This window comes from Lagenorhynchus albirostris, chromosome 8, assembly GCF_949774975.1.
Source record: "Lagenorhynchus albirostris chromosome 8, mLagAlb1.1, whole genome shotgun sequence".
Classification (NCBI taxonomy): Eukaryota; Metazoa; Chordata; class Mammalia; order Artiodactyla; family Delphinidae; genus Lagenorhynchus; species Lagenorhynchus albirostris.
In genome coordinates, this window is record NC_083102.1 from 51750392 (window position 1) to 51763173 (window position 12782).

At 40.6% G+C, this 12782-nt stretch overlaps 1 protein-coding gene across 16 annotated transcripts in view; it reads left to right on the top strand.

Annotated features, from left to right (window-relative positions):
* The window catches only part of ADAM22 (ADAM metallopeptidase domain 22), a 240513-nt gene that overhangs the window by 150230 nt on the left and 77501 nt on the right, over positions 1-12782 (top strand). For all 16 annotated transcript variants that reach the window (XM_060156988.1, XM_060156996.1, XM_060156999.1 and 13 more), the window contains one exon: positions 8674-8756. In XM_060156988.1, the coding sequence (XP_060012971.1) occupies positions 8674-8756 (83 nt within the window). The remainder of the gene's footprint in view (positions 1-8673; positions 8757-12782) is intronic.

Sequence of the window (12782 nt, forward strand, 5' to 3'; positions counted from 1 at the left end):
CTTGCAAGTTAACAAGTTAGCCTGTTGCAGTTTCATCTATACTGGCGGAAGACAGGAGATCCTGGGTCAAAGAAGTAGCCAGAATATCTGCATTTTCATATGCTTGTATCGTGAACCTCGATCCCCAGAGGGTGACAGAGGAAAGGGCCGGGTGACACCTGCACACACAGCATGTTGTGTTACTAGAGAAATTCTGAATTTAAAAAACTCGAATCTTTTATCGTAGGAAGTAAACATGCTTCTTTTTTGCTCTAGAGGGAGATAGCTCTATCTTCAAAGGCTTTTCACTCTGCAAACATCCTTGAAAGGACAGTCCAGAACAATTTCAGGCAGTGAGGAGTCCTAGATTATTGTTATAGAAAAGTGTTATTGAGTAACCTTTCAGAAATTATCTCTATGGGTTATATTAAAAATTACATTTTAATAAGTCGTTTAAATTAAGCTTGTTTACATAAGGGTAGTTTTTAAAAAAACTTATTTTGAAACCTATAGTGCTCAGTTAGAGTCTAGGAAATATTCATTCATACTCTTGATCCTGGACTTGCATTTCATAGCCCAGTATACTAACAAAACAAATTTTAGATCAATATAGGGTTGCCAGTCTTTTTATTTTACTGTATATGGAAACAGCCCCTTCAAAATACCTAAATTCTATTTACTATTGCTCCCAGTGCAAAAAGAATGACTGTGACAACTAATGCAATATGGTAACCTGGACTGGATCCTGGAACAGAAAGAGGAAGTTAATGGAAACACTAGTGAAATCTAAATGTTCAGAGCCTAGTAATCGGTAACATTCTGATATCAGTCTTTTAGTTTTGACAAACGTACTCAGGTGATGTAAGATGTTAACAGTGGGAGAAACTGAGTGATAGATATACTAGAACTCTCTGTACCATCTTTGCAACTTTTCTGTGAATCAAAATAAAAAAGCCTATTAAAAATTAAAAATGGATAATTTTAATAAAAAAAGGCAAGAATAAATCTCAAAACAAAGGACAGTTATATGAAAATTAAATGCATTTAGCTTTATGAAAAACTGACTGAATTGCCCTTATTTTTCTTATTTTGGCATGAACTGGTAAAGACTTTGACATGCATAGTGTAGATCCATGGATCATCGACCATGTGATAGCTTTATTTAATTTAATTTACTGTAAAATAAGATGAGATTGCTTTTCTGTCTATTTTCCTTGGAAAGCCTGTAGAATCAGATAAGCTTACATTCTGTAACTGAACAAATGTTTAAAATATGTCCCTTTTATGAATCCCATCTGATTCTATATAATGCCAGGTTATACATTTTAATCAGGGTAGGTTGCTGGATCCTCTCCAAAATAAGATTTAGCTTTTCTAGGAATTTCCTTGATGCAGATGACCCTAGGGAGACTCGGAATATTCTTGACTTTAAAATGTCATTTCTCACTATTGGGAGGGAGAGGCGCGTCATGTCAATGCCAATCAGGAGGAAATTGGGAAGAGGCTATTGTAGACAAATGCCCGGCAGAACAGATTCCAGCCATGCAGCCACAAACAGAAGTCTGGCCAGTGCACGTGCCTGGGTGCAGAAGAGTTCAGGGACAGGTCTTCAGTTCCTGCAAAGGGGAAATTGCCTAGAGCATAGCTTCTCAACCTAAGGCAGCATGTTGGAATCATCTGGGCAGTTTAAAATAATGTTCGGGTTCCACCCCTAGAGGTCCTGATATAAATGGCACGGAATAAGCCTTGATCTTTTTTAAAAAAAACTTCCCTCGTGGCAGTAACATGACACTAATGTGCACCCAGGGTGGCGAACTTCTAGAGTGAGCAAGGGTCTCACGTATGGAAGAGGATGACTGGCATGAACCCCAATCTGCAGGGCAGAAGCCAGTCCTGGCACTGGTGCCCACAGAGGGGTAGAGAGCTATGACTCAGGGAGCAGAGCAGGAACACAAGGGTTACAGGCTGGTGTTTGGGTCTGGAAGTGTCTGCAGTAACCCTGTCCCTTTTGGGGTGACCAAACTCACGCTGATTTGCCTGTGACTTTCATGGATGGAGCACTGAATGACCTGCATCCTGGGAGACCCCTTAGTTCCAGGCTAATGGGATGTTGACTGCTCTAGTCCCTTGAGTCCTGGCAAAGCATCCTGTATGGTACCCTCTTACCAGCACCTACAAAGAATAGCTCTGCTCTTCCTGGCTCTGTACATGGTAAAATTCTCACATAATCTTTTTAAAATATTTTTATTTATTTATTTGGTTGCACCAGGTCTTAGTTGCAGCAGGTGGGCTTCTTAGATGTGGCATGCATATGAGATCTAGTTCCCTGACCAGGGATCGAACCTGGGCCCCCTGCATTGGGAGTGCAGAGTCTTATCCACTGCGCCACCAGGAAAGTCCCTCACGTATTCTTATTTCACCTTTTGCCCTCAATTCTGTTTCTGATAAAACCAGCTGGCTTTGGGAGAAAAAGAGAAGTGGAGAAGAGCTATGGCTGTTTATATCTTTTATGCTTCAGTTAGACTTTGCTCAGGAACTGGTGTAGGATTTCAGGGAGCTCAGCAAATGAGGAGCTTTAAAATGCAGAGGCAGATGTAGCGAAAAGCAGTTGTTCTTAAATTTTGAGTGCCTGGAAGTCACTGGAGAGCTTCCAGAGCCTCTGATGGAGTATGTCTGGGGAGAGACTTAAGAATTTACATTTCTAATAAGCTGATGCTTTGGGGCTGGACACCACTCTTTGAGAACCACCAACGTAAAGAGAATTGACTCTGTATCAGGCATACCTGGGTGTGAAGGCTCACTTTAAATCTACATTTTCTCACTTGTGAAATGGAAAAATTACTATTCACTTCATCAGTCATCATGAAATAGTACATTCATCACCAAGCAGAATGCCCAGGATGTGGCAGACACTTTCATTCTCTGAAAGATCTCAGTCTTTCTGGGATCCTCTACCTGGGGATGGTTTGGTATTGGGTTGCATATTTTTAGGTTAATAATTCCAAATATGATCATCAAAATCAGCTGGGGAACTTTCTGCAACCCTCAAAAGCCTAGAGCCCTCTCTCCTTGGAGATTTGGATCCAGTAGGTCTGAGGGAATGCCTGGGAACCAGTGGGTGATTCTGGGAGTCACAGTGATTCTGATAGTCAGTTTTGAGAACCCCTGCTGTTGAGCAATATTTCTTTAGGGCAGGGACTCTCAGACACTGTAGCTTCATTGAATCATCTGGAGCACTTAAAAAGATGCTGAGGCCTGCGTCCCGTCTCCAGAGAGTATGATTTAATTGGGTTGGAGTACAGCCTGAGCATTGGGATTTTGAAAGCTCCCCAAGGTGTTTCTGATATGCAGCCAAGGTTGAGGACCACTGCTCTAGTGTATTCTTAGAGTAAGAAAACCATGGGATATTTGTTAAAATGCAGATTCTTGGGTCTAACCTCAGAGCTGCCTAAACAGACTCTCTGGGCGAGAGACACAGTAAGCTGCATTATTAATTAGCTAATGCCCTGAATTTAACAGTTTGTTAGTCTTAACAAATAAAGTATGAGAATCATAGCTAGAGGGACATATAGAATCCCTCACTGAGTAAATATTGCCTGACTGCACCTAATTATATAGCAGTTTACAGTGGACTTGACTTTGTATCTCATGGATTCCACTGCATCCTTTTGTGAGGCAGTGTGGGTTGTTATTTTCCCCATTTGATTGATGAGGAAGCTGAGATTCTGGGAGACTCTCCCCCTAACAGCACACTTGGGGATGTAAATCAGGCACCTGTGCTTCCCTGAAAGGAGACCATAGTTTAGTGGGGGCATGGGACGGAAACAAGAATGCAGGTAGAAGGAGATAAAATATGAAAATTCAGAGAAAGAATGGTTAGCAAGGTTAATTTTATGAGGAGGAGGGAATCTGAGAAGGCTTTTTGGAAGAGGTGGCCCTGGTCCATCTTGGAGCTGATAAAGTTGTAGTTTCCTTTGAGGGTCTGGATGGAGAGCAAATGACCATGGCCTTGCAGCTGTGCTCTAATTAGTTTCTTTTATTGGGTTTTCATAGTTTTATAACCCAGGCTGTGTAACTTCCTTTGCATTATCATCTCAGCATATTTGTCATAAATTCTGCTTTTCTTTTGAATGCTTAATAAAAATGTGGTTTGTGTTTGAATTTTTCAAATAAATGATTATTTCGACTCCCCTAGAATTAAATCTCAGTAAGCTTTTTTTCCACAGGGAAGATAAACCAATATGACATGTGAATTATCATATAGTTCATTTTTATAGAGGTGGGTAGTTTTTTTAGCTACAACTATCTAATTAGCTAAAAATAAACATCTGTACTGTTACGACTGTGTTATTAAATCAAGGAGTATGAAGAAAGCTTTAAGGACAATGGATTTATTTCTGGAACAAGAGACAGTAAGGAATAAAGCCAAGACTGGCAGTTGGATAAAGAGCTAAACTCTGTTGGGATGTGCTGGCTTTTTTTTTTTCCTACAACATCTGTCTTAGGTTATTTTTTATAATACCTACTTCCATAAAGCATCTCGTTCCTTAAGAAAGTCATGTGAAGATATGGAGAATCTTTATTATTGATAAGATTTGAGAAAGTTGGTTTAAATGGTAGTCTTTATTAAAATATGTAATTTTTAATAAAATGCAATTTAGGGCTTCCCTGGTGGTGCAGTGGTTGAGAGTCCGCCTGCTGATGCAGGGGACGCGGGTTCGTGCCCCGGTCCGGGAAGATCCCACATGCCGCGGAGGGGCTGGGCCCGTGAGCCATGGCTGCTGAGCCTGCGCGTCCGGAGCCTGTGCTCTGCAATGGGAGAGGCCACAACAGTGAGAGGCCCGCGTACCGCAAAAAAAAAAGCAACAGGAGAAGCCACAACAGTGAGAGGCCTGCGTACCGCAAAAAAAATAAAATGCATTTTATTATTTTAAAATGCCATGCATCTTTTAAAACAGATATGTGTAAAGAAATACAATTATATTTGTCTTTTAAACTATTCACTAAAATTTTAAATGCACATATTCTTTGACCTACACATCTGGTAATCTATCCTACATATATACTGACAGAAGTGCACAGAAATATATGAAACAATGTTTGTTGCAATAACCTCAATGTCCATTTGTACAGGATTGTTTAAATGAATTGTGGTTCACCCCTGTGGTAGAATATTCTGCCACAATTGAAACAATGAGGTTGATGTTCAGGTTACCTTAAGGAAAAAACTCAAGTGGCAGAACAGTATGGGTAGTGTAAACTCATTTATGCACTGAAAAGGATATATGCATATTTATGTATATATACATTTCCTTAAATATGCATAGACAACTCCTGATGTGGTACACAAAATCTGTCAAAAATGCTTACCTTTTAGGAAGCAACTGCAGCCTGGACAATGTGTAGGAAGGGGATATTTTCACTCTTTACCATGTACCACCTGAATTCTTAGGATTTTTGCCATAAGCATTTATTATTTTAAAAATAATGTGTGAAAATACTTATTTAAAAGCAAAAATCTATTAAATTTATTTTGTCTATTTATTTTAATAATTTAAGTATAGATTTATATAAATTAAAGAAGCCCTTTAACATTAAGGCCTCTATTCTGGACTAAGAAATATTTCCAGGCATGTCAAAGGAAAAAAAAATCTACTTTAGCTCTAAGTTGAAATAATTATTGATTTATGGTGAATAATTCCTGAAAAAAAACTTAAAACACAAAAATTAATTTCCACCATTATTTAGAAGAATTACATATAATGCCAGTTGAGACCCTCAAGATTTGAATTACAATAGTCTAAATTGAGGAGATGTCCCCCCCGGGTGTTTGTGCTTCTCTTGAAGTGTCATGGACACATTTGATAATGATTCAACCATATTGAGCTCTTCACTTCATTTGCAGTGTTAGGCTTTTGTGCAGATGGATCATGATCATATGCTGTTTTTGGATTGACTCCTATTTATCAGAATCAGAAATTAGTGAAAGATTGTTTTCTATTATCTAATCATCTATTTAGCCCCTATATAATGGATTGTTTCAAAACATGAATTCTTTGTCCTTTTTTATGATTTAAGATAACATGTTTCCAAAGTTGGGTTTTTTTGGGGGTTTTTTTGCGGCACGCGGGCCCCTCACTGTTGTGGCCTCTCCCGTTGCGGAGCACAGGCTCTGGACGCACAGGCTCAGTGACCATGGCTCACTGGCCCAGCCGCTCCGCGGCATGTGGGATCTTCCCAGACCGGGTCACGAACCCGCGTCCCCTGCATCGGCAGGCGGACTCTCAACCACTGCGCCACCAGGGAAGCCCCCAAAGTTGGTATTTTAAAGAAAACTTTAGTAATTTATAAAACATGTCTTGTATGCCTTTACCTCTGATGTATTTTCCCCACATACAATGACTTGTCAGCTTCCATTGTTCCCTAACCTGATACCGTAATTCTTGTGATTATCTTCCTGGTTTCTGCTTCTCTTTGTTTCTACTATCTTTCTACCTACTCTTCACTGTGAGTTTTAGACCTCTGAGAGAGATCTGATTGGGTCTGTGTCCAATTAGTCTGTGTCCAATTTAAAGAAATGCTGCTCTGTCTTTCCAGGTCACCCCATTGACTGTTGGCTTTTTGGGTCTGGCCAATCAAATGCTAGAGTTTTGATTGGTCCAATCAAATGTGTCCAGGAAATCAAGGTCATTTGAAACATAGTAACCTGTCCTCCACTAATCTTTTGGATAGTTCACCAATCCAACAGAGGGAATTTTAAGTCCTGTTAAATTTACCCCCCAGCTTTACTCCAAAAATTAAAAACAAACAAACAAACAAAAACAGCCTAGGGGAAGCTTGCATTGCATAACTCACAGGTTCTAGGTCCAACTCATAAGTAATGTAGGGGGAAGGACACAGGCCTCGCATTCACACATTCACACAAAGTCTGCACCCCTACTTGGCAACTTCCCAGGTGGACAGCCTTGACTCTCAGAGATTGTGACCTCCTATGTGAAATAGAGACGACAATATTTCTTTGTAGAAGCGATGTGAGGATTTAAGGAGATTGTGTGTGTAAACTGAGTAGGGCAATAAGAGACACACAGTAATCATAATGGTAGCAAACATTTACTGAGTGTGTACCAAGTGCCATGCATTATTCTAATCCCTTTATGCATGTTAGCTCTTTAATCCTCTGAACAACCCTATGAGATTATTACATAGGGAGGCTCTGTGATTTGCTTGAGATTACACGGCTAGTAAGTGAAAGAGCTAATAGCTCACACTGTTAAATCCAAACCAACGCTACCCCTGAAGTCAGGAACTGGCTTTGTTTCTCCCCTTAAGTCTATGGCCTTCTGGGTTCCACTGCCTGTCAGAATTATGTGTGAAGTACCTCCCTATCTTATCCTCCATCCGATCCAACCCCAGTCCTCAGTTCATGATTCTCAGTGACTCCCTTGGGAATTTGGAGGTGTCAGAGCGTCAGGGCTTGTGCTGCGAGCCATTTTGCCTGCTCTCTGCTCCCTCAGCAAAGCTGAGCTTCACCCTGTCCTGTGGGATTATCTCATGAGGAGCAGCAGGCTCAGGCCAGGCTGCCTTCCTTGGAATCCCAGTGAAGAAAGTGTCTTCAACCTTGTTCCATCATTATGTCTTCCTGTTCTCTCCCCTGCCCTTGTCAAGCACTGAGTATTTTACGTGGGGTTAGTCCTTAAGCCAGACTGTGAAGTAGGTAACATTTGCCCCTTTAAACCACCCATTCCTTCAGTCCTTCCTACATTGCTCTTTCACATATCAGTGAGTCAGGTGAATTAAAAGCTTTCAGCTTCTGAGGAATTGGGAGATTAGTGGGGGAATGGGAAAGGTCATTTAGACCAGTGCTTCTTAAACTTAAATGTGCGCTATGAATCACCTAGGTACCTTGTTAAAATGCTGATTCTGATCCAGTAGGTCGGGGGTGGGCCCTGGTATTCTGCATTTCTGACATGCTTCTGGTGATGCCAGCGCTGCTGTTTTCTAGACCACAGTCTGAGTAGCAAGCATCTAAAGACTGGGGTACCACCTTGAGATGCCAGAGGCTCTACCCTGTTACCTTTTCCAGGAACATTTAATCCAAACAAATGAGTCTCTTAGTGGAATTTCATTAATGTGGCTCACTTCTAGAAGAAACTTCTCAATTTCAAACCCTACCCTAGACTGCTTACCAGTAAAGCCATTCCTGGTTGGAGAAAAGACTAGTGTAAATTTGTCAAGTTTTGATAACTGTAAAAATAGGCATTTTTCTCCATCAACTTAATTTAGTGACTCTCAGATGATTTATATTCATCTTACTTCACTTTATGGGAAAGCACACCATTTTGCTGCTACTCAAGGTTGAGTTTCTCAGGACTGGGGAAATCGCCGATTGAACTTTTCCTGGTGCTGGGGGCCACATATGTATTTCAGAGTCTGTTTCTTTGTTCCGTCTATCATCATCTACATAAAAGGAAAGTTAAGTCAACTTTTATTTCCCTGTCTGTTGATTTGCAGTCAGCTCGCTGGGAGTGTTTATGAATAATTCTGTTAGAAATGGTTTGATAATACTAGCCTGGATAGTGAAACATTGTACAGAGCTTTGCACATGGAGGTGCAGTGTGGGCAGAAACCTGTGAAACGCTGTGGCAGAGTCTCTTTGTGATGGCAAAGGCTTATGTTCTCTATTTCTGCTTTCAGGGAGGAGAACACTGTTACTACCAGGGCCACATCCGAGGAAACCCTGCCTCATTTGTGGCATTGTCAACATGCCATGGACTTCAGTAAGTGTCCCCAAATTTTTTGTATCATCCATTTTTTTCCCAATCACTTATTTTCTTTATTTTTAATGCACCGTGGTCAAAATCTCTATTTTATATCAAGAACTAATTTTAAATCAGTGGTGGATCAAATCTTTTTCTCCTTTGTGGTTTATAAACCAAGCAGATTGTTAAATTAGAGATGCGGAAACCAGGGGCTCTATGATTGTAATATGCATCCTTAGTGGTATTTGAAACATTTTTCTAGTTTCATCCAGATGGAGACAGGAGTGGTTTGGGTAACTTTGTTCTCTGTTTCCGTGGGTGTTTAGCCCCTTGGTACCCGTTCTACCCCTCATACTCCTTGATGTTCATTTTTACATTTGTATGGAATAATAGAGATTTCAGGAGGTAGAAACTCCTGACTCCTTGCACAAAGACAAGGGCTGCAGGTGACCTCAAGAGCTCATGTGTTTTAGCCCTTTATTCAGCCAGAATCCCATCTAACTCACAGCAAACTCGTGGGAGGGTTCATTTGTTCTCAGAAATCTCTATGGAACGAAGTTCATCCTTCCTCAGGGCCTTGCTTCCTTTTACATAACCTTCACTATCAAAGTAGGTTTGCTGATGTTTACTGTGGAAATAGATCAGCTTCCTCCATCCTGTCTATGATGGTGATACCCAGGTGGCTGTCTGTCTCTTACTTGTCTTGTGACCCCTTATAAAGATACTGTGTCAGCCCTCAGCATTCTACTTAGACTAAATCATCCAACCTCCTTGTTACTTTTTAGGGCCCAGAACCAGCTAGCACTTTAGTTTTGTGAAAGTTTTGTTTGGAAGCTTTAAAATACTTCCTGTCTGTTACCAAGTTAGAGACGTGGATTTTTCATCTAACAAACAGTTATTGAGCATCTGGTGTGTGCCAGCCACTTGGAATATTAAGGGGATTAGAACGTGAGCCCTGCCCGCAAGAGCTCCCAGTCTAGTGGGGAAGCTAAATCTAGCCCAGCTTCGTGCTATGGAATGTGGTAGGTATATTTGTTTTCTTTGAGAGAGAAAAAACCTGAGAAAAACGCAAGCTGAGAGTGGGCACTGAATGAGGTCCCCTGAGGGCTCCAGAGAGATGTCACCTGAAGAAGGCGGAGTGGGCCCTGGAACAGGCTTTGATAGAATCTTCCAGGAGGAGGGGTTCGACTGACAGGTCCAAAGAAAGTGAGGAAAGAGACCTAATGGGAAAGGCTGGGAAATCTAGCCAGTCTGCCTAAGTGGTGCCTCTGGTCAGGTTCTGGCAGTAGGTACGTGAGAGGCAGGAAGGAGAGAGCACAGGGATCAGATAAATAGCCAGAGAAAGGAGGTCACATGCCTGAGAACAGGATAGACCTCCATTTGCTTATTGTTTTCTTCTAAAGGACCATTTTACTAATTTTAAATAAATTCTTTGAATAAGGAGACATTTTTACAAACATGGAATCCGTTCCTAATATCTGAGAGCCTCAGCATTCTTAATCTGGAAAAAGAAACGTCGATATCCCCTTCAGCAGTAAAATTGTCATCTCTGATCTCAAGATGAGCACAGCTGTCAGCCAGGAATAGTACACTGGGCTTGCCGACTTTTGTGACAACAAATGTCTGTTCTAGGCTTTTTCCTTCCTCTCTCTTCCTCTTAAAATCTCAGTCCAAAGTCACAGTGTAAGTGTCTTGCCCAGTGTACATGTTCCAATTCCTCCTTGCCCCTCCCCTCCCCCACCCCCCAGTTTTCCAAATGGACACAATATTGTGAAAATAAGAGAGAAGGTATTACTGCCTTCTAAGGACCCTAATAGACCTGAGACCCTCAGACCAACAGCTACTAATCCTACACAGTTCTAAGGATGGAAAGGGAACTTTAAGGATGTTAGTAACTAGTTGAGGAGTTGAACTCAGAGCCTGCTTCTGTTGTTTTAACTAAGTAAAATTTATTTCTCCCTTTAGAAACTTTTTCATTTAAGACTAAACAAGAAGAAACAAACAGAAAACCCACCATGTGTAGGGACACTGTCAGGACTGTGTACAAGTGTATTTTGGTGTTCTTAGACTTTTATGAGCATGTTGAATAATTCACTCTTGTTCCTTTTTGTTATTTATTATTACTTTTCATCTTGATTTTACCTTCTGAACAAACATTGCTGACAGAAATATTTGGGGGAGCTACTTCTAAATATTAAATAATTTATGTTGTCTCAATTGCAGTGACTTAGATATGAGATATATTATTTCATCCATGACTCATCTTCTATAAATGACCAAGTACATGTTGAGATTTTTCATTTTTCTTGATTTACTGAATTCCATTAAAGAACATAAAGGGTAAAATAATCAAACTCATATCTTTTCCATAAAGAACCTGCAGGAGCACATTTTTTTTTCAAATTCGAAGGACTGATGGGCAATATTTTGGTCCTGGTATGTCTGATGTTTTGACAAAATCCTCTAACTATGGGAACATTAAAGAATGGAATCAAATGTAAGTTTATTGCCCTCTTGTGGCAATTTGTATGAATGACATTTCCTTTCAAAATCTTGTTTTGATGCAGCCTTTTAAAATTTTAGCTCAATCGATTGGCCGGTAATGACTTGGTCCTAGCTATAGGATTTTATCAATTATAAACTCTGTGATGGACTCAGTATACTATTTGGAATTTATATAAATATAACAGAAAGCTTTCAATCCTCAAACAAAGTAAATGAAACACACATGCTTTTTAATTGTTAAAGAATCAAAAATGGCATATTTTCGTTTAGGGAACCAGGACTTCCCTGGTGGTCCAGTGGTTAAGACTCCACACTTCCAGTGCAGGGGGCATAGGTTCGATCCCTAGTCCGGGAAGTTCCACATGCCCTGGGGACAAAAAAATAATAATAATTCATTTAGGGAACCAGAATCTTCATGGATGGTGTCAGAATCTGCTTTGTTTATACCATGTATCATGATGTTTAAATCCAATAAAAAATAACTGATTTTTACATTGGATACTAACCTAATTCAAGAGGAAATAGTACCCAATACTATTTAAACAAAACAATCTGCTTGCTACTTAATCAGTGTATCCATGTGAACTTTGGCAAAGGGTGATGGTTTCGTACAGCTTTCTGGTTGGGTCTGGCCTGTTATCAGCAGAATGTTCACTGCCATATTTGGTGTCTACTGTTCTGAAAATGCTCCCCTCACTGATTCCTTAGGCATATATTGTCAGTAATATCTTACAAACTGCATCTGTTTATCTTTAAATTCCAAATGCAGTGTCATCCAAATTCAGAAAGTGCACTTTGGGTTGAAAACATTACAGATGTGAAAAGGGCATTTCTAATGGTGTATGAAAGTAGAGGACATGTGGAAGATGTTACTGCAGGAGTGAATAAATTTGGATAGACACGGAGCTGGAGGCCATTATAATTATAGCTCAGGAAACCAGCCGATTTCACTAAGTGATCAATGAAAGACACATACTATTCTATGGTTAGCAGCTTGGGTATAATGCAGTCATTTCCACCTAACGCTGAAACGTGACTGCAGAAGATCACAGCTTCACCCCCCTCAGACACCTGAGCGGTAACACAAGTTCCTTCAGTATCCGAAGGGACCTGATCTTAGTAGAAAAACCACATTACTCTAAAAGGGACGGCTATCGGATCTCTCCGAGTGGGAGCTGAGGCCATATGTAGCTTAAGATGCCCTCCAGAGGATTTCCCAATTGGCTGACAATCATCTCTAGCCAGTGAGGTCCAGAATTGAACTTCAGATTTGCGCCCTGTTCCCTGCATCCTGCTGCCTTGTGCCCGCCCTATTCTGCTCTTCCTGCAGCTTTTGTCGTCTTATTAAATGTATATGATGTGTGTGTATGTATGTGTGTGTGTGAGATACGTGGAGTGAGGTGTGTGTCTTGTGTGGTGTGTGTGTGAGTGTCTGTGGTATGTGGTGTGTATATGTGTGGGGCTGTGGGGTGTAATGTACGGTATAATGGTGTGTGTGTGTGGTATGGTATGTGGGTGGTGTGTGTGTGTGTATGATGT